The following is a 26,493-nucleotide window of genomic DNA, read 5'->3' on the forward strand; positions in this document are numbered from 1 at the left end:
GTGACTGATGTTAACCTTATCCCCTGGGAGATGTCCCTGGCTCCCAGATCTTGATTATTCAGGCAGAAATATTAATGCAACACCACAGGGGTCTCTCCTGGAAATGCTGTGGTAAGAACATAGAGGTTTTTGAGGGGTTCTCAGTCTGTATTTGTTCTGCTTAGGATTTGCTTTTTTCCCCCTAGGTATCAATCAGAAGAAGTGATGATCTATAATATCAGTTTTTAGGATTAGACGGGAACTAGGTTTAGTGGGAACCCATCTTATTGTGTATATATCTTCTCCAAACATTTTAACCCAGGTGAAAGATGGATTACAATGACCATCAAGGGCATCTTTGACAGGAAGGAAACCTCTCACAGAGGAACATGAAGATTTGGACTTGTAGTGGAGCTAATACGAATGCAGGGGTTGCGCTTGGCTTTAGAAAGCCTATAGGAGCCCAGTCTGGGAATTTACTTTATATGCACATACACACTCTGGGGCTTTTTTGGTCCCTGGAAATGTTGCTTCTATCTTCTTGCCTGCTCCGGGTTCCCTGTATGGCTCCCAGAGTACCTGTGTGCTGTTGGGGATGGAGAAAGGGAAGGAAGTGACCATATCACCCTTCACGCCCAATTGAGTGCAGACACTGAATGGGAAATCCTTAATTCCACTCTGTGACAGACAAGTGGGAATAATTAAAAACAGGAATCAAAGGAAGGAAACAAAACACCATAAATAAAACACTTGCTCCCCAGGTAATACTTACTATTGTCTCAGGGCCAAAGCTGCCCATCCTGATATATTTAAGGATTTGCCCACAAAGTCTTTGATAGTCCTCCCCTCAAGAGGTGGAGCTTTTCCTTCTAAGTGTGGACCAAATTTATTTTATGTTTTATTTTATATATTTATTTGGCTGTGCCAGGTCTCAGGTGCTACATACAGAATCCTTAGCTGTGGAAGGTGGGATCCAGTTTCCCAACCAGGGCTCCAACTTGGGTCCCCTGCATTGGGCATCCAAGCCACTGGACCACCAGGGAAGTCCCAAGTGTGGAACAATTGTAGTGATTCACTTCTGGCATACAGAGCATGGCAAAAGTGATGGGATATCACTTCCAAGATTAGGTTATAGAAAGAGTATGTCTCCCATTTCCCTCTCTCTTTCACTTTCTTTTTTGCTTTACTCACTGTGAAGAACAACATGTCATGAGTGGCACTGTGGAGAGGCCCGTGTGAGAAGGAACTGCAGCCTCCTGCCCAGTCATGTGACTGAGTTTGGGAGCAGATCCTACAGCGCAGTCAGATCTTCACAGACTGCAGCCCTGACAGCTTGACTTAGCCTCCCAAGAAACTCTGAGGCAGAACCACCCAGCTAAGTCACTCCCAGATTCCTGACCCCAGGAAACTTCTTGTTGTTTAGTCACTAAGTCATGTCCTATTCTTTGTGACCCCATGGACTGCAGCCCGCCAGGCTCCTCTGTCCATGGGATTTCCCAGGCAAGAATACTGGAGTGGGTTGACATTTCCTTTTCCAGGGGATCTTCCCGACCCAGGGATCAAACCCGTGCATCCCCTGCTTGGCAGGTGGATTCTGTACCACTTAGCCACCTGGGAAGCTATTGAGACAGTGATGGGTAATACACTTCAATGCTTTCAAACTGGAGAGTCCCTCAGGGGTGGAGAGTACTGGGCTGATCTCCCTGGGGAAGATTGTCATCTGCTTTAAGACTCCTACCCATAAGCCAGAGTCTTCAAACAGAGAGAAATTTTTGAACCTAGAAGAAATGAGTTTTAAATAGGTTAAATATTCCTATTATTACTCATATTAAAACGTTGTCATATATTCCCCCCCCAAAGAAATGCTATGTCAGAGTATGACTTGTTCATTTCTTTCAGACTTATCCAACATCCCTAACTTTTTAAATTCAGCTGTGAACGTTGATCACAAACAAATAACTGTCAGTTGAAATCACTTGTCTCCCAAGAAAGCAAATTCAGCCCTTAACTGCTTCATTTCATTGTTGGACATGGTTTACTGCACAGAATGATAAATCCAAAAGGAATTTCAGGGTTGTGCATAGCTTATCTCAGGCCGATTCTATTAGGATGGTGCCAATTTATGTACAAATGAATCATTTAATGCCAGATAGTCTAGAGATCAAATTGCCAACATCCATTAGATGATCGAAAAAGCAAGAAAGTTCCAGAAAAACATCCATTTCTGCCTTATTGACTATGCCAAAGCCTTTGACTGTGTGGATCACAATAAATTGTGGGAAATTCTGAAAGAGATGGGAATACCAGACCACCTGACCTGCCTCTTGAGAAATCTGTATGCAGGTCAGGAAACAATAGTTAGAACTGGACATGGAACAACAGACTGGTTCCAAATAGGAAAAGGAGTATGTCAAAGCTGTATATTGTCACCCTGCTTACTTCTATGCAGAGTACATCATGAGAAACACTGGGATGGATGAAGCACAAGCTGGAATCAAGATTGCCAGGAGAAATATCAATAACCTCAGATATGCAAATGACACCACCCTTATGGCAGAAAGTGAAGAAGAACTAAAGAGCCTTTTGATGAAAGTGAGAGGGGAGAGTGAAAAAGTTGGCTTAAAGCTCAACATTCAGAAAACTAAGATCATGGCATCCGGTCCCATCACTTCATGGCAAATAGATGGGGAAACGGTGCAAACAGTGCCAGACTTTATTTTTTGGGGCTCCAAAATCACTGCAGATGGTGACTGCAGCCATGAAATTAAAAGATGCTTACTCCTTGGAAGCAAAGTTATGACCAACCTAGACAGCATATTAAAAAGCAGAGACATTACTTTGCCAACAAAGATCCATCTAGTCAAGGCTATGGTTTTTCCAGTGGTCATGTATGGATGTGAGAGTTGGACTATAAAGAAAGCTGAGTGCCAAAGAATTGATGCTTTTAAACTGTGGTGTTGTAGAAGACTCTTGAGAGTCCCTTGGACTGCAAGGAGATCCAACCAGTCCATCCTAAAGGATATCAGTCCTGAGTGTTCATTGGAAGGACTCATGTTGAAGCTGAAACTCCAATACTTTGGCCACCTGATGCGAAGAGCTGACATATTTGCAAAGACCTTGATGCTGGGGATGATTGAAGGTGGGAGGAGAAGGGGACAACAGAGGATGAGATGGCTGGATGGCATCACCGACTCGATGGACATGAGTTTGGATAAACTCCGGGAGTTGGTGATAGACAGGGAGGCCTGGCGTGCTGCAGTCCATGGGGTCACAGAGAGTCGGACACGACTGAGTGACTGAACTGAACTGAACTGAGTCTAGGTATGTTCCCAACTACGAACAAAGCTAGTGGAGGTGATGGAATTGATGCTTTTAAACTGTGGTGTTGGAGAAGAGTCTTGAGAGTCCCTTGGACTGCAAGGAGATCCAACCAGTCCATTCTGAAGGAGATTAGCCCTGGGATTTCTTTGGAAGGAATGATGCTAAAGCTGAAACTCCAGTACTTTGGCCACCTCATGCGAAGAGTTGACTCATTGGAAAAGACTCTGATGCTGGGAGGGATTGGGGGCAAGAGGAGAAGGGGATGACAGAGGATGAGATGGCTGGATGGCATCACTGACTCAATGGATGTGAGTCTGGGTGAACTCCGGGAGTTAGTGATGGACAGGGAGGCCTGGCGTGCTGCGATTCATGGGGTCGCAAAGAGTCGGACACGACTGAGCGACTGATCTGATCTGATCTGATCTGATGTTCCCAACTGTCCCCTTCTTAGGGAAGGGAGGAGCCTGCAACACTCAGCTGCTTCCAGGATACAGATGCTCATCCTTGAAGGCCTGCCTTTGGAATCAGGGAGAGGAGAATATTTCTGGACCAGGTAATTAGGGGTTAACTGCATGAGTGAGGAAGCTCATACACAAATTATTAACATCTAAGCTTAATGCCCTCCCACCCCCACAGTCACCCTCCACCCCACTTCTTTTAGCTACTGACTGACACTGGCAATGACCTTTATGTTAATTCAACAAACATTTACCAAAGGCTTGTGCCCTAAGTAGACTAGGCCAGAATGCACTTATGTAAAGATGTTAATAGGGTGGGAGTTTCTGATTCCTAAGCCTACCTAGGAATGAGTCTGGGGATAGGCTGTTTGGGGAGGAAGAACCCAGTACTTTCACTTTTTTATTTTTAAAAAAATTTATTAATTTGCCTGCATCGAGTCTTAGTTGTGGCACACGGGATCTTGTTGTGGATCTTTCATTGCGGCACACAGACTCGGTCTAGTTGCAGTGTTAAGGCTCCAGAGCACACGGGCTTCAGTGCTTGCAGTGCATGGGCTTAGTTGCTCCCAGGCACGTGGGATCTTCCTGGACTAGGGATCAGACCTGTATCCCCCGCACTGCAAGGTGAATTCTTAACCATGGGACCACCAGATCATACATTCATTCTATGATCCTCGCTTGTAAAGAAAGCCCTGGGGAAGTGGATTCTCCTACTATACTGCCTCTCAATTCAGCTCCTAATACATCACAAATTCCTTTCCAGAGACCAGACAAGCGTTCTTTTCTCCCCCACCCTCACCGCCCTCTCGCTGTCCCATATCCTCTTTCCTTCCTTCTCCCAATATGATGCTGTACTTTATTATATATAATTATTTGAGTAGTTATCAGAACAGCTCAAAAAATCATGAGGATCATACAAGATAATCATCGTATACATAGCAATAGGCCCATACCAGAAGTCTCATACCAGTCTCATGATGCCAGTGACACTCAGCTGTAAGAGGGAGGGGAATGAAGAAGAGGAAGAATTTCTATTCACTTGACCCCCTCATTCCTGTTTCCACCAAAACACCAAAAAAATAGTGCCTATTTGGTCCCCATAAAGTTTGGAGGTATCATGAATACCTCCCCATTTAATGTCAATAGAGCAGAATAATAGTGACAAACGAGGAGTTATTCTGTACTTTCATTGAAAAAGGCAAATGTAGAAAGGCTGCCATGGAGATTTTAGATTTCTTTTTTTCTTTTTTTTTGCAGCACCATTTGACTTGTGGGATCTTAGTTCTTTGTCCAGGGATCAGACAGACCCATACCCCTTGCATTGGAAGCACAGAGTCTTAACCAGTGGACTGCTAGGGAAGCCCCAGAGTTTAGATTTGATGAGTGTGCACCCACTGGAGTTAAGTCTGCAGATCTGCTGACTATGCCATAAGGTGAGCTGAGAGGAAGCTGAGACAGCGACAACCTCAAGATGATGCAAGTAACTTAATCTGAAATCCATGAGAAAAAGGACAGCTTGCTGCGGTCCAAGACCCCCTAAAAGCAAGTCATCAAGTGACAATAGGAATGACACAGACACTTCCTCTGTAAATGGGACTAGGTAGGACACTACCCGCTTCATATCAGAGGGGCTCCAGGCAGTGAATTACAGATAATCAATTAGTTGACAGTGCCCAAGAACCTCCTGTCCGTTAAGCACAGCAGAGGGTAGAATTAGAAAGGGTTGGCAGTAGAACTGTGCTTTGAGAATGATTATAGCATGTATGTCTTGACTCCCTACTCCTGGTGACAGCTTCTCAGACCAGTGAACCCACTTGAATGTATACTACTTCTGGAAGAGACATTCATAAATTCCTGTCTCCTTTGTAAGGTGCTATAGTTTTTGCAAAAGGTTTGTGTAGGATGCTTCTATTGTGTATCTAATGGGTACATATATGCATATGTCTCGATATGGTATATGTCTATATTTTGTATATGTGTGTCTGTCTATTACAAAATCAAGTTGACTTTTTATTTTTTAATGAGTGGCTGGTGACTGAGCTAAAGGCTATAAAATGATAGGGCTCTAGTCAAGTCAGATTATTATAGTAGCAATTTACCTGAAGCCTTTGGAATGATATGATGAATTGCCATGACTCATAAAACAACATGAGGCTTTTGGCAGACTGACTCCAGCCAGAATAAACCAAGCCAGCAGTCATTAACAATTCAATAAAACGGAACTTCATCTTAGTGCCATGATCAGAGTTAAAACATAGCTAAGCCACCAAGACCATATGGGTTTAACACCACCCAACAGAGCTATGGGCTTAGAGCTCCCAAAACTGATACTTAAAAAATAATTCATTAGACAAGTCCTGCAGACAACATGACAGGTAAGGATACAGTCCTGAGAAAGAAAAACAGGATCCTTGCCTGTTTTTTCAAGTTTACAGTCACAAAAGCTGTGTGAGTTTCAGGCTTTCTTTGGGATAGCAAGTTACTTTTCAAACTTTGCACTTCTGTTGGTGTAAGGGCCAAGGAGTAGATGAAATTAACCTCAGTGAAGCCTTTGGTGAGATTTTTGAAACCCTGGCACCAAGTATTTGTTTAGGAAGTTCTTTTATCCACTAGGTATTCCCAGGTGGCACTAGTGGTAAAGAACCCGCCTGCCAATGCAGGTTAGACGTAAGAGACGCCAGTTCGATTCCCTGGGTCAGGAAGATCCCCTGGAGAAGGGAATGGCAACCACTCCAGTATTCTTGCCTGGGAAGTCCCTTGGACAGAGGAGCCTGGCGGGCTGCAGTCCATGGGTTCATAAGAGTCGGACACAACTTAGTGACTAAACGATAATTCTTCTGTTAGCTTGTGTTGTCATTCAGCTCCTATCCAATCACCGACAGGATGAAATCAAGGGAACTCATCCTTTTGTGAATACTGGCCTGTCTCTTTAAGGCTTGAAGGCTTGACCATCAGTCTCCATTTAATCTATCACTGATAAAGTTATCAAGTAACCTAGTGTCTGCTAAATGAGCTATAAGAAAACACCTTAGAAATACAAAGGGATTGCACTGTGACGTGTAGGCCAAAGCTAACTCTACCTAAGAGGGTGGAGAAGGAAATACACTGGTTGTTTCCACCTAGATCCTGATGACATTAATTTAGAATTCCTTTTCTGTCCTTTTGAGAATTGGTTACAGTGAGCACAAAAACAGCATGCTTGGCTTATTTACTCAATGTAGTGCTTGTGCTGTACAGAATATGTCAACCCTCCCACTGCTCCCAAGAACAGTGGGGTGTGTGTATGTTGGGGGGTGACCCGGGGAAGGGAAACTGACTTTGACTGGGGAGAGGGAAACAGAATTTCAGTTGAAATAATTTATCAGCAAAACCTGGAAAATGCCGAGCAAGAGGGCAGTCTTAATAATTATGCTGCAACATGGTGCCAACTGGGACCACACCCAGCAAACAAATAGGTAAAGATCATCCTACTTTGAAAATTAGGTCAGGACCTAACCTTCCAAAGGCTTCCTTCATAGCTCAGTTGGTTAAGAATCCACCTGCAATGCAGGAGACCCTGGCTCAATTCCTGGATCGGGAAGATCCACTGAAGGGATAGGCTACCCACTCCAGTATTCTTAGGCTTCCCTTGTGGCTCGGCTGGTAAAGAATCCACCTGCAGTGCAGGAGACCTGGGTTCAATCCCTGGGTTGAGATCCCCTGCAGAAGGGAAAGGCTACCCACTCCAGTATTCTGGCCTGGAGAATTCCATGGACTGTATAGTCCATGGGGTTGCAGGGTCAGACACGACTGAGCGAACCTTCCAAAACAGAAAAAAAAATGTCTAGGCAATGGCACCCCACTCCAGTACTCTTGCCTGGAAAATCCCATGGATGGAGGAGCCTGGTAGGCTGCAGTCCATGGGGTCGCTAAGAGTTGGACATGACTGAGCGACTTCACTTTCACTTTTCACTTTCATGCATTGGAGAAGGAAATGGCAACCCACTCCAGTGTTCTTGCCTGGAGAATCCCAGGGACGGGGGAGCCTGGTGGGCTGCTGTCTATGGGGTCGCACAGAGTCAGACACGACTGAAGTGACTTAGCAGCAGCAGCAGCAGCAGGATTATGTAAGACTAGAGTGATACACACTTGCCCGAAGAAAACTTATGTCTAAATCGGCTGTTAACAGGCTGCAACTACCTCCAAACTGATAGAGGATACCATCTTTTTAAAAGGTAATTAATTACTATTGCCTACGGTACCTGGCACCTTACAAAGTGAAACTGTTGGATGAGTGTTTTTGCTGGAGGTGTGTGCACCACAGAAGATGGAGCTTCTACCCAGCTTGATATGGAAATAAACTCAGGAAGTTGAAGAATTTCCAGGGAAAGGGACAAAGAGCAGAGGCATACAGGTGTCTCCAGAGCCTTTGGGGGCATCGTGAACAGCTCACTAATGCAAGGAAAAGCATATCAAGGCGTATCTGGGGCTGGTTCACCCTCAGAGCTAGGTCAGCCTTGGAAGGTTTTAACCAGCATAGCAACGTGGTCAATATTTGCTATTTAGATGAACCACTGGCAGCTGGGCAGAAGATGAAATGGAGTAGGGGCAGTGAGACCAGTTGCAAACAGACTAGGCTGCAATAAAATCAAGCCAGTGTTCAAAACTGATAGTGTGATAGGCCAAAGGCAAGTTCTGGAGCACAGGGGTTTGTACACTACTGCAAACTTTTAGGGCCTGGATAGGCCTTAACCCAAACACTCCAGATTCCCAAAGCACAGGATGGGGCTCGTTGGCAATAAGCCTCAGGAAAGATTCTTTAATTTCAAAAACAGGTATACCTGAACTTACTTTGCCTCTTTTAAAAAAAAAAAATCCCTTTTTGGTAGAAAAAGGGAAATGAAGTGGCACATAGGGACTTAAAAGAACCACAGAAGTCAGAAGCGATCTTATAAATCAACCTAACATTTATAAGAGCTGCTCTGGGCAGTTAACACAGTTTGTTTACAATGAAGAGTTATCTAACTCTGAACATACTGTACATGGCAATTAGAAATTGTCATGGTAAGAAAAAAACCACTGCCCACTTTCCATGACCAACACAAAACAGCCAGAAACAGTAAGGAAAATGTAAGGACAAAGGTGGGGTTTGTTTTTATTATAAAAGAAAAAAAAATAGTAACTCCTCAGGAATCTTAACAAAGGAAGGGAATATTTCACACTCAGAGAACAGACACCAAGATACAAAATTACAACTGTTTGGACTCCAGACTTGTCCCATCTCCTCCAGAGCAGAGATGGGGAGGAGACAGCTGAAGCAAACAAGCAATTCTGTAAAACAAAGACTTAGAAACCCTAACAAATATGATTAAAATCTAAAATTGTTTTGCTTTAAAAAAAATTTTTTTTTTAATATTATCAAAAGGCCTGCTTTAGTGACATGCTAGTCCTACCAGAAAATAACCCCAATACCCCCTTGTCAGTAACATGCTCAAGTTGACCAGCCAACTCATATTTCCAAACCGCTGTGTGTACAAGTACATGTGTGTCTTTTAAACCTGGGGCTCAGGTGATGGCTACTGCTATCATGGGCTTCCACCTGTTAACCAACCAACGTCAGCCTCCCAGAAGGGCAAGCAGGGCAGAGAGAAGCCCTGAAGTGGTAGTGAGGGAATATCAGCCCCAAACAGCCAACTCTTCCAGCACAGCCTCTCCCATCCCCACGCCCACTCAAAAGGAGATCCTTATTTCTAACCAGACTACTTAGTCTCAAATTTGGGTTCCCCGTAACCAGAATGGCTTTTTCTCCCTAAAGAGAAAACACACATTTATCTGCACACCCATATATATAATTTTTTTGTTTTTACATTTAAATATAAAAATACTACTCTGCTTTGTGTTATAAATGGAGGACCACACAATGAGAACTTTTTCTTTTAAGGTAGGGCCATCCATCCATCCATTTATGCGGAGCCTGTTAGGGCATTGAGCCCCAGGCAAGGGAAGCACCACACCAGGAGATCTAGGGCATTTTCCTACCTGACTTCCCACCCTTCCTTCCCCCCTAATTTTCACTTTTGATAGAAAGTTGGTTACAACCTTGTAAGTAATGGAACTTCCCACCAAGAAGGGAAATCCTAACCTAACATAGAATCCAGCACCCCTGTCCCCGACTCAGTAACCACTCAGAAAAAGTCCTCCCCATCCCTTCACAACAACTGGGCTCTCTGTCCGGAGAGCTATGCCTATTGGACAAACACACCTGATTAAATGGAAGCAGTGGTTATGTTCCCCCGCCCCCCTCCCAACTAATGTACTAGAAAGCTTCGGTGATAGGAAAAAGAAAAGGGCAGGGGTAGGTAGGTGGTTGTGAAGTGATTAAGAACTTGACCCCTTCAATCCTGACCAAAGAAAGCAAGAGATATTAACTGGGTGTGAGGAATTAAAAAAAAAAAAAAAGGACCTTGATATTCCACCCTTTGAGTTATAGATATTATAACATTGAGAGGGGCGAGAGTGGGAGTAAGATGTAGAATTAAGAGGGGTTTCGAGGGCTGCAAGTCTAGTCCACTTAGTTCTTGTACTGGAAGGGCTCGTCGCCGGTTTCGTTCAGAAGACATGTGCGGATGAGGGCTTCGGTCACGGCGAAGGGGTCACAGTTGGCAGATGGGCGACGGTCTTCGAAGTAGCCCTGCTTCTCCTGGCCAACAGTCCGGGGGATGCGGATGCTAGCACCACGGTTGGCCACGCCGGCAGAGAAGTCGTTGATGTTGGAGGTTTCGTGGAATCCAGTTAGGCGCCGGGCGTTGTCCAGGCCCCCCTTGGGATCGTAGGCTCGGATGTGGTACTGGTGCCGCTTGCTTAGTTTCTCAATGGCCTCCTCAATGTACCTGGAAGAAACAGGCAAGATGAGGGTCTGACCTGCCATCAGGAAACCTGCCCTTCAAGGAGCAGGTGTGGATCTAAGAATGGAGTGACTCATCTACCAAAGACTGTTTTCCAGGCCCCAGGAAAAGAAATTCTCCACAAAGGCAGCACCCTGCCTTACAACCTGTGTCTCTTAGTGCTGGGCAGGCAGTAGACATCCCAATGAAACTCTCTCCCACCCACAGGCTCATTCAGATACTTTTATTTATTAATTTAGTTCTTATTAAAGATTTTCAAAAGCATTCATCTGTGTCAACTTTCCCCATCACCATCCTTGAATCCTACTCTTGAAGAGTATTTTGGGGGAACTTTCCAAATAGGAACAAAATGACAGGATCAGAAGACAGTTTTTGAACCAAGAGCTAAAGGCCCCAACTGGGAAGGCAGCTTACTCATCCCCAACATATCAAACCCCTGGCAGGTATTCTTGCAGAGAGAGTGAAATGGCCCCAGCTGGAGGTGGCACTCACTTCAGACCATTCTCCTCTCGCATGGCCTTGGTGCTAAAGTTGGTGTGGCAGCCAGCACCATTCCAGTTTCCAGGAATGGGCTTAGGATCAAAGGTGGCGATCACTCCGAAGTCTTCACACACACGATGCAAGATGAAACGGGCCACCCAGAGATGATCGCCCATGTCGATTCCTTCACAGGGTCCTATCTGGAATTCCCACTAGAGAGAACGAGAAGATGGGCCTTGGCAAAACCAGCTGCTCACCCCAACCCAGAAGCTGACACTTGCTCCCTGCTCATCTCTACTCCAGGCCACCTTGAGGGCTTTGGGTTAGGAGTGGGCACCACAATAGCCCTTCCTAGCAAAAGTCGCCACATGCCTCTAGGTGGGACAGGTGGTGGGCTAGAGACCTTTACCTGTGCAGGCATGACCTCGGCATTCGTGCCCCCAATCTTGATGCCGGCGTACAAGCAGGCCCGGTAGTGAGCCTCCACAATATCCCTGCCGTAGGCCTTGTCCGCTCCCACACCACAGTAGTAGGGACCTGGAGAGGCATCAAGATGGAAGATCAGAAGGCAGGATGTCAAGAAAATTCCTATCTAAGTGAGATGCATGGCCCAAAGTCAGAAGTCAGAAAGTTCTCACACCTTCTCCTGGAATCACCATCCCTGCCTTTACCGGGAGGCAGATGAGTGGTGTGCAGTGGGCTCCTCTGGGTTGACACCGACTAGAGCCCGTGGTTTCCGTGCAATGTTAACATCTCAACATCCATTATTTGGATTTAGGTAACACAAGGGCTAACTCTCTACACTATTATTTCAGCCAGTCTTGGGGATAGCCTCCTAGCTTTTTGGTCTACAAGGATTCACTCCCATCTCCAGAGAGACTTCTCTTGGCAATTAAGCACTTGGGGAGAAGCAAGATTCACCTCTCACCAAGGAGACTTACCCTGGGGCCCAGGAAAGCCATTGGAAGGCCAACCAAAGGGGTGCCCATCAGTGCCCATGAGGGTATATTCCTGCTCCATTCCAAACCAGGGGTGCTGGTTGCTCACCATGTCCATTATCCGTTTACAGGTGTGCCTTAAATTGGTCTCTAGGAGAAAGAGTAGACACGCTATTAGAGATACATGGACAAAAGCACTGAATCCCCGTGTTGATGGGAAGTGGTCCTCAGATTCTAGGTACCTGAGATGTTATTTACTGAACTGACTCAGGGTCAACCCTTCGGTGCCCCGGTCAGTGTGAGAGGGGATGATAAGAGAAGCTACGATTATGTATCTGTAGGGAGACTCTCAAAAGGCTTTATTTATAACTAAACTGGGTCACAACAAAGTCACATGGGAGAGGACCCACAGGACACAGCCAAGGGTTCACCTTATCTGCAAGCTGGCCCCTTCCCAAGTACCAAATGTCAGGCACTTGAACCCTCTATTCACAGAAGAACTTCTTCTAGCTGTTAGACCTATTCCTGGTTTCTAAAGCATTTACATTCTACAATTTTTATTGAGAGAATCATTTGTCTAGTCTGTCAAACAGCCTTACATTCCCAGTGAGAAGATACAAAGTGCTAAGTTCTACAGTACCGGCTCATGACAAAAAAACCCAACCAACCAAAAAGGCGACAAGCTCAACCAGGAAAAATTGCTATGCTATAACAGATCTTTACAGATTATTATTGGCTGTTTCACTATGTCCCAGGAACCATTTTCAGACCTCTATGATATGCAAATGATACCACTCTAATGGCAGAAAGCAAAGAGGAACTAAAGAGCTTCTTGATGAGGGTAAAGGAAGAGAGTGGGAAAAGTAGGCTTAAAACTCAGCATTAAAAAAATTCAGATCATGGCATTTGGTCCCATCACTTCGTGGCAAATAGAAGGGGAAAAAGTACAAACAGTGACAGACTTTATTTTCTTGGGCTCCAAAATCACTGTGGATGGTGACTGCAGCCATGAAATTAAAAGATGCTTGCTCCTTGGAAGGAAAGCTGTGACAAACCTAGACAGTGTATTAGAAAGCAGAGATACCACTTTTCTGACAAAAGTCTATCTGGTCAAAGCTATGGTTTTCCAGTAGTCATGTATAGATGTGGGAGTTGGACCATTAAGAAGTCTGAATGCCAAAGAATCGATGCTTTCAAATTGTGGTGCTGGAGAACTCTTGAAAGTCCCTTGAACTGCAAGGAGATCAAGCTAGTCAATCCTAAAGGAAATCAACCCTGAATGTTCACTGGAAGGACTGATGCTGAAGCTGAAGCTCCAATACTTTGGCCACCTGATGTAAGGAGTTGAATCATTGGAAAAGACCTTGATGCTGGAAAAAATTGAGGGCAGGAGGAGAAGGGGATGACAGAGTATGAAATGGTTGGATGGCATCACTGACTCAATGGACATGAGTTTGACCGAACTCCAGGAGACGGTGAAGGACAGGGAAGCCTGGTGTGCTGCAGTCCACAGGGTCGCAGAGCCAGCTGCGTCTTCCTAATAACCCTAAGATGGGTATTATAAGCCTCCCTTTTTACAAGTGAGAAAATGAGGCTCAGAGATGGCAGGGAAACTGCCGGGGTAGGCAGAATCAGGAAACCCTGCCTGTCTTGACTTCAGAACTCAGGTCTTTCACCACAATTTAATGCCTCCTAAGACAGACTTTTTGGGGGGCTTCCCTTGTGGCTCAAATGGTAAAGAATCCACCTGCAATGCGGGAGACCTGGGTTCCATCCCTGGGTTGGGAAGATCACCTGGAGAAGGGAAAGGCTTACCCAATCCAGTATTCTGGCCTAGAGAATTCCTTGGACTGTATAGGACATGGGGTCACAAAGAGTTGGACACAACTGAGCGACTTTCACTTTTCACTTCAAAACAAAGACAAGTAAGGCTCAGAGTCACTAAGTAAGGACTTGCCAAAAAGTCTCACTGGCCAAGTATGGCAAGACTTCATGGAAGTGAGACTCCAGCGGAGTTTATAAAAAAGTGAATGGCAGAAAACTGGGACAAACAGGTCTGCCAGAAAAAAACCAAAGGTGTAGTTACAGCAAACCTCACAGCAAACATACATTATCAGTGAACCAAGATGCTCTTGTTTTAGTCACAGAGAAAGAAGACAAGCTCTCTGGAACAAAAAGGCAACTGGTATTTGACATACAATTCTTCTCAATCATTTACACATAACTCAATCCTCTATAAACAATTTTATGAGATGGATTTTATTAGTTGCTCCATTTTTTTTAATTTATTTTTTAATTGGTGGATAATTGCTTTACAGTCTTGTGTTGGTTTCTGCTGTACAACAATATGAATCAGCTATGTGCTGTGCTTAATCGCTCAGTCATGTCCAAGTCTTTGCAACCCCATGGACTAATAGCCTGCCAGGGTCCTCTGTCCATGGGGATTTTCCAGGCAAGAATACTGGAGTGGGTTGCCTTTTCCTTCTCCAGGGGATCTTCCCGACCCAAGGATCGAACCCAGAATCATACAGCTATACTTCCTATAGCTGTAAGTATACTTATAGCACCCTCCCTCCATTTCCCCCCATTTTAAAATGGGGGAAGTGACAAGTAAAACTCAAACCCAGCATTCTAACTTTAGAATCCAAGTTCTTAAAATCTACAGGCAGGAGGACTGTGACATGGGGCACTCCTCCAGCAAAGATTTAGAAGAATCCAGTGTGGTTTTCTGCAGCCAACAATGGGAGGATGGACCACACAACCTCTCTCAACAAGGAAGTTCAGGATGGAGAGATGCATGTCCAGGCCTTCAGATTTCTAGTTAGAAGTTATTTCTAACTTCTAACAGTTCTGGGATAAGCTTGTCTTCCCAATACCGATTTTGGAATATCCTCTCCCCACAACTTTACAATTCACGGATTAGGATTAAGTCTATCCTATACAAACCTGCAGGCTTTCGGTTGTACTTGAAGACTTCACAGAACACCAGCTTGTTGGGGTCCTTGCGGAAAGGGTCCCGAAACATGGCAGCAGGGACCAGATACATGTCACTGTTGGAGCCCTCAGACTGAAAAGTGCTAGAGCCATCAAAATTCCACTCGGGCAACTCTGTGATAAAAAGAGAGGGGGAAATTAAAGTTGCAAGCACAAGAACTTTTCAGGGAGGAGTACAGCCTCTCACTTACCTTTTTATCTCTAAGGATCTACACTGTCTTGTCCAGAAAGCCAGTGATGCATGACTGCTGCTAATAACTGGCAAACCCTGATGTCTGCAGGTTGCCCTACAGTCCTTTCTCTCTGTGTTCCAAGTAAGACCATTGTATCACTTTCTTAAAAGAAGTACCAATCACAGAAACAACCTAAGAATAATGATTCCTCTGTAAATAAGTCTACTGGACACCTAGGAGACAAAGTGGACATTTCTAGTCAGTCAGTCATCATTTAAAGAATTGAAATACAGGAGAAAGACTCTCTGATAGGCCATCTGTGTTGCTTATTTCTTTCACTTCCCACCCCCACCCCACACTGTGTAATGGACAGTCCCAGTTCATGTGGTGTTCTTATTTTAACAGATAAACAGACACTAGCAGGATGACTTATTCAAGGGTGCTCCCACGTAACTTATCCACACTATGTTTTAAAGGCGAGTTCCTTCATCTCTCTCCAGTTGACTATGAGTTCTCTGAAGGCAGAGACTAGACTCTTATCTTATATTTCCAGGGCCTGTGCAATACCTGCCACATAGCAGGTACACACTATATGTATTGTATGATAGCCATTCATTCATTCACTCAAATGTGAGCATTATCAGAAGAGTAAGCTATCCTAAATCAGGTAAAAGATGATGGACCTCAGTCCCTTTCCAGAAGGAGGGCAGCTATGGTTTGTTCTAGGCCAAAGAATAAAAAAAGACAAAAGTCATCCCAATTCATATAATAGCTTCTGTAGGATAAACAATCAGCCAGTTTAAGAATTCTAAAAGTGCATCAGCGAAAAACAAATGATGGCTAGCTTTACTTAGATACCACTTTTAGGGTGTTTGCTTTACATCTAGAACCTAAGTGACATTCAAAAGAGTTTGTATAGCAGATGGAATAGTCAGGTTAGAGCTGTGGTTTTCAAACTGGGTTCCTGGGGGTACCTTAGATCAGCCTGAGATGGGATGCCCAAGTCAACAAAGTTCCCAATCCCACTGCCCCAGACTTCATCTTTTTTCTTTCGATATGCAAGACTCAATTTAAATAAAGGGGTCCATTTTTAATGCTTGGAGGCAGTGTAGGAGCTTAATGTTGACTGAATAAAGACTGTAAAGTCCTGCCTTAGAAAAGCTTTACATCAGAATAAAGAGGCCAGATCTAGTGGCTTGGTCTCAGGCTGCCACCCACCCCCAATTCTGCCCAGCCTCTCACCTTCTATACACTTGGGTTCAGAATCCAAGGTTCGGGTCTTGCAGCGCAGTCCTTCTCCAGTACCGTCGATCCAGATGTACATAGCTTGGACTTTATCGCCCTGAGGTAGGGCCATGTACACCTGCTTGATGCCTTTGTTCAAGTGGGAGCTCGCCGAGGTGGCCATGGTGGAAGGTGTTCTGAAGAGAGAGAAAAAAATAAAATAAGAAGAACTCCAAACAGATCCTCTGCAGGAATAATGCAATAAGGACAATTAAATCAAGAAGTCACAGTGGGAGTGGCGGCCCCTCCCTTTGGAAGTCACACACTCAAAAGTACAGTACATTTATTTAACTTGCTTTCGGGGAGATTAAAGTTTTATACTGAACAAAAGTCTCCTTATTCGCTTCCTCAAGCCAGAATCTAAACTTTTGAGCACTAAGTTCTATTTTTGCAGTATGTCAGAGGTAGAGGAATTGTTTCATTTTTCATACTAAGATACTGGGGGGCAGGGGGGTGGGGGGTGGTGAACCCAAAACAAAATACAAAAGTTCAGAAACAGTCTACAGAACAGACATCTGTCTCCAAGTAAAATCTGGCCACAGAAAGGCTTGGTTGCTTATCTCTTGGTTAAGTTTTCCCTTTTCCTTACACCCCAGAGGATGCCTCAATAAAAAGTTCTTTTGAAGATTCCTCCACCCTTCCAAATAAACAACCCACCCCATCCCCATGTAGCTGGAAGGATGAAACCGGGGCTAGCTATAAGATTTAAGAGCTGGTGGCTTCCTAACGACTAATGTGTACTTTGGTACATTTGATCCAACCTGGATTTTAAGACACATACTGGCATGACTTCCATCAGTTTGAGGCAAAGTTCTCATTTCAAAGAGTAGACTTAAGTTTGAGAGTGACCAGATTCCACCAGAGAACTTTAAGTTAATTAAGAAATTCCCACTTCTAAATCAAAAAGATCTGGGGTTTCAAAAGCTGAGGTATGCTAAAAATCTATATGCCACCACCGCAAAACCTCTCAAAGAAGAGACACTGAAGCCACAAAACCAAACCCCAACACAAAAAGGAAACGTTCTACCTCCTCCCTCCCCCATTGATCGCCCAGGGTGGCTGGAGAAGGAACATATTGTTCTCCTCCAATGACTTGGGCAACTTTCTGAAGTACAGTGGCAAAGTTTCTATGGGCAACCGTCCATGTTTGCCCAGCTGAAAACAACTGCTTCTCCCTGCAACAGCCTCACCCTTCCCCTCCGGGAAGAGAAGCTGTCTGTCAAGTTGTGTTAGCAGACAATCTTTGCCGACTCCCTCTAGACTTGGTCAGTCAAATCCCACTCCTTATGGCCATCGCCCATCCTGCCTTTAAAAGCCAGTAAGAGAAATCCCAGATCCTTTCAGCTCCCAGCTATAACCCCGTCTCTGGCTTTCCTCTCCTACCGGTTACCACCTCCAATTTCAAGTCACACTTTCTCCCTTAAGCCTCGCGGCCTGCTCTTTTCGGTGATGCCAACTCGGTTCCGTGACAGGTTGGATGCCAACAGCCGCCTGCTCTATCAACTAGTGCCGCCGAGATGCCGAGATTTTACGTGGTGGGGGGGTTATGGAGGGCTGGGATTCTGCGGTCCTTAGCGGTTTCTTGCAGCTGCGGTGGGAGCAGGGTCCTGGATCCCTGCTCCTCACTCACCCCAGCCACGTAAGATCAAAGGTATCGATGATGCCCTCCTTGGCCCTTCTCCTTTTGGAGTGGCGTTCGCGCCTCTCGTGGGTCTCCGGCTCTCGCTGGTCCACGCACCGGAGCTTTCTGGGCGAGGGAGACGGAGAGGGAGAGGGAGTCGGAGTGCGGTCGGAATCGCACCGGGTGGAGCAGGAATAGGAAGGCTCCTGAGTCGACTTGATCTTGACTCGCGGTTTCTCTCCGGCGTTCACCGAGTAGGCGACGAAGCCGAAGCAGTTGGAGGGGGACCCCGAGGACCGAGATTCCAGGTCGTCTTCATCTTCGTTCGTGTTCTTCTTCGCGGATTTGCGGCCGGGGGAGCATCCCCGCTTCCCGCCCCCAGGGTAGTTGGGAAAATCCACTTTGAGAGCAGCCCTTTCCCACTGAAACGTCCCAAAAGTCGGCGCCCCTCCCCTTGGGCCCCCGACTGGATCTCAGGGCGTCGCCGAGGGGGCCATACCCCTCCAAGGCCAGGGCGGGGAGGGGTTGGGGAGCTGGGGAGTCCGCCGGAGGGACAGCGCGCCGCTGCTGCCCCTGTCCGGCCAGCCAGGCCTCTCCACCCGCCGAGCCCGCCGGCCACGCTGCGCTCCCGGGCTCCCCATTGTTCAGTCACAGGGGTACACCCCGCGGCGGGAGCGGGCCGCACCACCGACTCTCCCGGCGCCCGGCCTCGGCAGCTAACCGTGCCCCGACGCCCGCAGCCACGGAGAAAGAGGGCGAGGCTCCCGCAAGGGGACCGCTCCATCCACCACGCACGCCACACGGCCAAGCGGGGGGTGCCGGGCCCGGGCAGCGAGCGAGCTCCTCGGCTCGTCCTGCCCAGCGACCTCCAGGGGCGGCGCTTCGGGCCGCCAGCAGCTGAAGAAAGATCAAAACAACTCCCCGCCCTCCGCGAAGCCTGGCGCCCCACCGTCGCCGACCCAGACCCGCCCGGAGCCGCGGGCAGCGAAAGCAACCGGGAGCCCCCCCGTCCCACCTCCCTCCAGGCCGGGGCGCAGAGTAGGGCCAGGAGGTGGGAAGGGGCCGAGACGATCGGTCAGGGAGCGGCGGCTCGGGAGGCGGCGAGGCCGGCGCGGCACACTTCCGAGCCCCTCCCCCGCTCCCTGCGCCCTCCTCCCCGGGCCGGCCAGGTGCTTACCTGGGCGCCGAGCAAAGTGGCAGGGCGAGCAGGCGGCGAGAGCGAGGTGAGGAGAAGAGAGGCGAGGAGGACGGGGAGGTGCTGCTTAGACAGCCTGCTCTTCTCCCATTCTCGGCTCTGCAGGGCGGCCCGCCGCCCAGCACGCTTTATCGGCGGCCGGGGCCGCCCCCGGCGCCCTGATTGGTTCCCAGAGGCCCGGAGCCCGGGCGGATCAGCTGATGCACCGTCCCGGCACCGCGGCCATTGGGCGAGCCGCCGAGCGGGCGCCGCCGGGTGGAGGCGAGCGGACCCGGGAAAGAAAGAAAGGGAAAGGGCGGTGGGGGAGGGGACATGGGGGAGGGGCGCGAGGCAGGGCGGGCCGGCGGCGGGCGGAGGGCCCGGAGCCTGCCGGGAAGGACCCCACCGGGCGGGCTGCCGCGCCCCCGCCCGCCTGGCCCCGGGCGGTCCCCGCGTGCTCGCCCCCCCGGCGCCCCCAGGTCAGAGATATTCTGAGGGAGGGTTCTTTTCCCAGGTCCCACTGCACGGCCCAGAGGAAATTCCAACCCACAGGCACCAGCTTTTGCCTTTCGTTGTTCGAGAATCCCCACTCCCTTGCCCGGCCCTCAGGTCCTTCTTGTGAGGGAGTTCGGGGGTGTGCGGGCTGCTGTAGCCCCGGGCTCCCCGGTGCCTGGGCCGGCCTCGGACGGGGCGGCGCAGACAGGGGGCTGCCGGAGGTAGGCCGGAAAGAGCCCCCTGGCCGGCCTCCTCGGCGGGTTTGAGGATGTGACCTGAAGTCTTCCATCTCCCTTTCGTGGTGCACGCGCTGTGTTTTGTCTCGTTGCGTAGAGAGGATCCCGGCGGGCGGAGACACAGAGCCGGCCTCTGCCACACCTGAGGCAACTCTGCAGCCTCTCTGGACCCAAGTTCCCTCATCTGCAAATCAAATAAAGCGGTTCAAGAGAGGACCTTTAGAGCCGCGCAACAGATTTGAAATCCTCTGTGCGAACTGTTTCCCAAGGGCAGCTGACAGGGGATTGAGGTCTTGGCATCTACCCCTTTGAAACCTAGGGTACGTCAAAAATTTAAGTTCTGTCTGGTGTTGCTTTTCATGTAGTTTATTGAACGTCTTTGAAGTCTGGAAAACGAGAATCAGTACCCCTTCCTCTTCTCTCCTCAGAGCTTTATTAGGATAGCTGAGAAAATGCGTGTGTGAACAAAGTCTTGAAAGGGATGTTTGTCAACAGATACACAATTATATATACATGTATACAACACACATAAATATAATGTCTTCATTGCTACCAGTGATAAGATTTAATCATACTGTTCTTATCGCCTGAATCCTCCTGATGGTGTCTAGCCTTTATCGCACCTTTCAAGAGCCCCAGTAATGAGATTTTCTGTTTGAAAACTAAGAAATCATGTTTCTTTGGAAGAGGAAGGGAAGAAGTTTGCTCTTCTGGTTATTTTTTGTACCACAAATATGGAAAAGAAATGTTGTTTGTGACCACACACATAACTTGGCTTCTTTGGTCCACATCCCTCCCCTGTGAGAGTGTGGCTAACACTGCGGTGCTTTAAGATGACAGACTCAAGATTCATCTCAAACAGAGGCTTTTGGTGTGTTTCAGACAGGTGACATTCTGGACCAGGTAAGTCACCTTGCAAGTGTAAGGTGTTCTGTCCTTACACTTGCACTTAAACTTGTGATCCTTCAAATGATGCGAAAGGCTGGGCTTCAGGTCAGGCAATGTAGGTTCAAATCTGGGCTTGACTTCTGAAGCCTCAGTTTCCTTGCCTACAAATTAGGCATAACAGCTACCTTGTATATTGTAAGGATTAATTGTGATGGCACACACAGCCATGCTAGAAAGCAATAATTGTAATTATTGTAGGCCAAGATAATCTGAAGGGATTAGATTATTTCTTTCCCTGCCGTAACCCATGAAGTACAACCTTCTAACTCTCAGTAATGCGCCACCATTAGTTTTATCAGAGTGGATTTAGATCTGATAACAAAGTGGGCTGTCTTCATTCCATTTATTTCTGTGAAGTCTTGAGTTTAAATGATTGAGGAGGGGGTGTTGGGAGGGGAAAGGCCATGTTGTTGTTTTAAAAAACGTTAATTTTCAGTTGCCAGGCTGCCAGAAGTGAGCCAGAGCCTTCTATTGTACTGGTCACCGCCAGCACCCGAGGTAGGGATGGCACACGGAATAGAAAATAGAAAAGCTCAGTTCTTAAAGCTTCTAGTATTTGAGTCAGCCTGCTGCCCTGGCTGGTGTCTTAACTTTCCTTATTCATCTGTGTGTCCCCCAGGAGTGTCCAGGGGGGTCAATAACTGGTCAATAACTGATGTTTGTTGACTACACAGAACTGACAGCGGCACCATCAAGAGAACATGTGCTTTGAGCTGCTTTTCCAAGAGTGGAAATGGATTTGCTTTGATCCATTCATGTGACCGGGGGCATACTTTGTGAGGGTTAGCAAGGTAATACATGACCACTGAGTTTTTCAGGCAGAACAAGAGGCCTTGTCCTCCTTAGTCAGCCCCCTACTTACTTAACCAAACTGAATTAGGGCCCAAATGAGTTCAAGAACTATTCAGGGAAGCTTAAAAGAGTATGAAGGAAGAAAAAGCAGAAGAAAAGAGCTTCAACTAACTGGTTTGCCCCCAGAAACCCAGACTGGACTTTTTGAGAAGTTATAAGGAGAATGGCCTGTTTCATCCAGTTTGACTTTGCTGTGTCTGCTGCCCTTTGTTCTCTTTCTCCTTCTTCCCTAAATTGCCAGCCACCCCCAGTCTCCTCCTGCTCCCTAAAAAGCATAGAGCATTTGAACCGTGGACTCTTCTGTCTCCTGGTACACTCAATATCAAAGCAGACAGGGGATTCTGTTTCATGGGCTTTGAAGTCAGGCTTTTTTCTTTTCGAGTAGCTATGTCCAAGGGGTGGGTGGAGTGGGAGAGAAACATCACAGGTCAAAATTTGGTTCCAAATCTGCGGAAATGGCTGGGGACTGAAAAAAAGGACTTCTTCAGTGTTCCGCTGCTTGAAATAAAGGCCTTGTTTGGGGTGGACTTTACCTATGAGTTCTTCTCTCAATTTCTTTCTCTTTTAAAGGACCCAGTGTCACTTTGCAGATCGTAAACCCTTAATCTAGTGACCTGAGCGTGCCTTCCTAGGGCCTGTGTAGTTGGTGGCCTTGCATTCATTAGAGACAAGATTTGGGGTAAGGCTCAAACATACTCAAATCTTTAAGCAGAACATGTAGTTTGGGAAATGGAGTTTTTCTAACATTTGGATGATTTCAGTAGGCAGTGAACAAAACCTTAACTCATGCTGAAGAGACTGCTGAGACTCAGGCTTGAGGAACACCCTGGAAACCCAACCCAGCATTATAAACTTTTTCTCTTTTTAATAAACCAACACTAGTTCTTTCCAAAAGAATAGACTATTGTAAAATCTAAAAGCAAAATAAAAATAAAAGGAAAAGAAACAGCCTTGGAAGCTGATGTCATTACTCTTAAAGCAAATTTGGGGGAGAAGCTGCAATTAACCGAGCTTTCAGACTTGAAGCTACATAAGTAAAGAAGGAAAGACCAGGTTTCACCTCAATTCGGTATTATCAAATACTGAACCCAGAGGAACTGTTCTTTATATCCTTTCTGATTGTTAAATACTCTTAAGCTCAGGTTAGGAAATGATAAGTTCAAGTCTCAACCATTTTTGTTTAGTCTGAATTGAGTTTTGTTGAAGGCCCCTTGAAACCATTCAAATGTAAAGAACGCTTAGTTTCCCAGCCTACACATTACGCTTGAAGGTTTAGGTCTTGAGCCTTATCCCAAATCTTACCTCTAAAAGGAAGCTGCTTGGAGAATTGGGAGGAAGTAAGTTCATCTTAGCTAATGACATGGTAAAAGAAGTCCTACCGAGAAAACTACAGCCCTGCCATCCTAGAATTAATCTTTACATCATTTTAGCTTAACGGTGAGAAAGCTGAGGCCTTGCTCATTTGCAGCCTCTTGCTCGAATCCTACCTTAGTGCTGTATTTCACAGCCTTACATGCTTCCAAGGTACAGCTCCCTTGAGAGCCTTTTTCTGTTTCCCTTCCTTCAGCATTCTCAGGCTGGGATGATGCATTCCTGGGCACGACTTCTAAACTCTGAAATCCCTACTGTATGCACAGTGCAGGAACCAACCAGTTTACCTCTGAGTCCTTCATTGTGGCTTCCCCCGTGTGCCTCACATAGTAGACATTCAGTATATTCCGGAATTGCTGTATGACAGGTTCTTTTTAAAAGGAATCTTTGGAGATAATTTTGTGTGTTTAATAACCTGTTTCATGGTTTTGTGAATCGGGGATTTTCATAGATAAGTGTTGTTCCTGTTCTCAATGTATTGAGATTTGTATGGATTTATCTTTGTTCTCTAGATTAATTAGAACATTATTGAAGCTTATTTAAAAGTTTAGGAAATTAGCATTATGGTCAAAAACAACTTGGATCAGAGTATGTCCTTTAGTTGGTGTTCTTCTCGAAGATGTCCTCAGCTGGGTTCACAGCCCTTCCTCCCTCACCCCCATCCCATTAGTTGATTTGAGTCCGTTTATTTCATATTCGCATGCCAAATTTTAACAGGAAACAAACAGCCCTTGGGTATGTTTTCTGGATACTTGGTTCTGTATTTTTCCTGACCTCCTTTCCCCTCCCCCCACTTCGTTTGAACCGGTACTTGGGAGACGTGTTTACTGGGTTGGAGAGTGAGAGGCTTGGCTTGGGGTGATGCGGATGTAGTGCCCTCTGGTGGAATTTTGTGAGAATTGCACATTTCTCCGCATAACCTTCGCAGTGTTTGGGAAGTCTTAGCTGGCCTTCAAGGTTTCTCTGTTACGTCTCAAATACTATATAGTAAATTAATAACATTCAAGTTTATTATCTACACTGGATATTTAAGAGATAGTATGTTGGAGATATCAACTGATTACTTGGTTTGTTTATCATTATAAAATTTGACCTCAAGTGACTAGAAACGGGCCACCGGCAGCATCTGTGCTTTTTCATCATCTCCCATCAGTGTGTATGAGAGGTAAAGAGAAAAGGAGTTCCCCCACGAAAGGTAATTGAAAAGAGTCTAGGAACCAAGTGTTAAGCAGAAATAGCAAGGATCAGAAAACTTGGTCACAAACAATTCTTATTCTCAGCTCTCACTCGGATCTGAGCCCAGACATTTAAGGCCTAACTAGAGGTTGAGAGCCTGCCAGACTTTCACTCCCAGGGGAGACTTGGGGGTGGTCATGGACAGAAAGTGACAGACGTACTCTTTGGGGGGTCTATAGAGTATTTGTATTATGCCTCTTGTTCCAGCTGGGCTTTCTGGCTGACTTTCTTCCTTTATTTCCTTTCAACAGTTTATCTGACCGTGAAGGGTCTTAGTTGCAGCCTGCGGGATCTTCATTGCCTCATGCAGATCTTTCATTGCTCGCACCACAGGCTCTTTAGTTGCGGCATGCGGGCTCTCTAGTTGTGGCGCACAGGCTGCGGAGCACACGGGCTTCAGCATGCAGTCTTAGTTGCTCCAAGGCATGTGGGATCTTAGTTCCTCAAATAGGGATCAAACCTGTGTCCCCTGCATTGCAAAGCATATTGTTTACCACTGGGCCACCAGGCAAGTCCCTCAACAAGTTCATTTTGAGGGTCACTCCCTTTTCCATTGCCATGGGCAAAGTCCTCGTGGCCCAGAGGACACAGTCACTGGCTTCAGTCAGACACACCTGCACTTGAATTCCTGTTTTGCCTTGTAGCAATTACAAGACTTGGACAACTCAACCTGCTGAGTCTCAGCTTTCTAGAGGTTCCTTATAGAAACACATGTGAGGATTAAAAAAATAATAACAGAGTAAACATTTCAGAAACAGCTTAGTGGATTTCCTTATCCCAAGAATGAGGAAGAAAGTGGGCCCATTGCTAAGGAGGTGACTCAGGCTTTAGGATTGTTGGTGTCTTCCAGAGGTTCCCAGAACCTTGGGTCTGTCCAGCAACACGTTTTGAAGGAACAGGAATGTGGAAATTCTGGAAGCAAATAAGCCTTTATTAAGCATCACCTATGGTACATATTTGGTGCATACATAGGAAGTTATGTAACTTGGCTGTAACAAAGTCTTACCTCTTAGGAGATTATACTCAAGGTGGTGAGGAAAAACCTACCCAGGGAAAATGATTGCAGAAACAGAACAAAGCAAAGTGTCAGCCGTGTGAGCAAATGAACAAGGCAGGTGTAACGTAAGTGCTTAGGAGTTCCAGAACAAGGGAGTCAGTAGGAATTCTTGGAGAAGGCCTCCTTGGAGGTACTCAGTGGGATTGGGATGAAGGTGGCTTTTTTGCTGGGTACCAAAGAACATGGCAAAGATGTGATTGTGGAATGGCTTTCTGTGAGATGCAAGACAGTGAAATTTGCCACAACCCAAGGGGGACAGGATCTAGTAAATTATATGCACCGTGGTAGTGATGGTGACTGGAATACGAGTACTAAAGGAGGAAGTTGGAGAGAGATTGAACATTTGAATTCTATAAAAATTTTAAGCCTGCAAATTTGAAATGTCACCATAGCAAAGCATTAATAAAGTTTTACTTTATTAATTTGAATTTGAAATGAAGCCAGTCATTAGAAAGTGTTGGGGTGGGGGGTGGGGGAGAGTAGAGTTGGCAAAAGTGTCATTTCAACCAATATAAATTATAAATTCTGTGTATCTTACTTCCACATGGTGGTGCCACTTTGCTAAGTATGCAGAAGTACCCACTTTCTTTGTCAGGATGAGACTTGAATGCTTCTAGTTTTGAGCTGTGAGAAATCAATATTCCATCAGGTAAAAGGCAGGCAGTCACTTGTGCCTGGAGAAACATCTGGTGGTGAATAACAGACTCTCCTCTCACCCCTTCATAGCCCTCCCTTCTATTGCATTCTCTCCCCCTGTAACTCTCCTTGCACACTTCTTCTTACTCCCATCCCCCAACCCCATCAATGTTATCAGTTTCCCCTTCTCGTCTCCTCAATGATTAGATGTTCAGGGACAGGAGGTGCGCTGGCAGATGGAGACCAGTGGCCTTCCTTCATGGCCACTATGTCTTCACCAGGGACCAAAGAGGGTACAGTGCGTGTCTAGGAGAACCCACAAGGGGGTAGATGGGGTTGACAGTGAGCCAGGCGTT

At 46.4% G+C, this 26,493-nt stretch overlaps 1 protein-coding gene across 2 annotated transcripts; it reads right to left on the reverse strand.

The window, feature by feature from the left end:
• Positions 1 to 8,868: 8,868 nt before the first annotated feature.
• Positions 8,869 to 19,468, reverse strand: GLUL (glutamate-ammonia ligase). Of its 2 annotated transcripts, XM_055582874.1 has the most exons (8): positions 19,310 to 19,462; positions 18,142 to 18,258; positions 16,470 to 16,648; positions 15,007 to 15,168; positions 12,064 to 12,210; positions 11,532 to 11,659; positions 11,135 to 11,334; positions 8,869 to 10,627 (listed from the first exon to the last, which is right to left on the reverse strand). In XM_055582874.1, exons 3-8 carry the CDS (start codon positions 16,633 to 16,635, stop codon positions 10,309 to 10,311), a joined length of 1,122 nt encoding a protein of 373 aa, XP_055438849.1. In that variant the 5' UTR covers positions 16,636 to 16,648; positions 18,142 to 18,258; positions 19,310 to 19,462; the 3' UTR covers positions 8,869 to 10,308. The 2 variants fall into 2 exon arrangements, with proteins under 2 accessions (XP_055438849.1, XP_055438848.1); XM_055582873.1 differs by lacking the exon at positions 18,142 to 18,258 and having other exon boundaries at positions 19,310 to 19,468.
• Positions 19,469 to 26,493: the final 7,025 nt, after the last annotated feature.

The sequence above is a fragment of the Bubalus kerabau genome, chromosome 5 (assembly GCF_029407905.1).
Source record: "Bubalus kerabau isolate K-KA32 ecotype Philippines breed swamp buffalo chromosome 5, PCC_UOA_SB_1v2, whole genome shotgun sequence".
Lineage (NCBI taxonomy): Eukaryota > Metazoa > Chordata > Mammalia > Artiodactyla > Bovidae > Bubalus > Bubalus kerabau.

Bases quoted from the DNA above. Each gene is read 5' to 3' on its own strand.
- GLUL (XM_055582873.1), bottom strand. From the start codon at position 16,635: ATGGCCACCTCGGCGAGCTCCCACTTGAACAAAGGCATCAAGCAGGTG. The intron at 15,169-16,469 runs GTGAGAGGCTGG...TTTTTATCACAG, and splicing joins TGAACCCAAGTGTATAGAAG to AGTTGCCCGAGTGGAATTTT. The intron at 12,211-15,006 runs GTTTGTATAGGA...TCTTTCTCCTAG, and splicing joins GTACAACCGAAAGCCTGCAG to AGACCAATTTAAGGCACACC.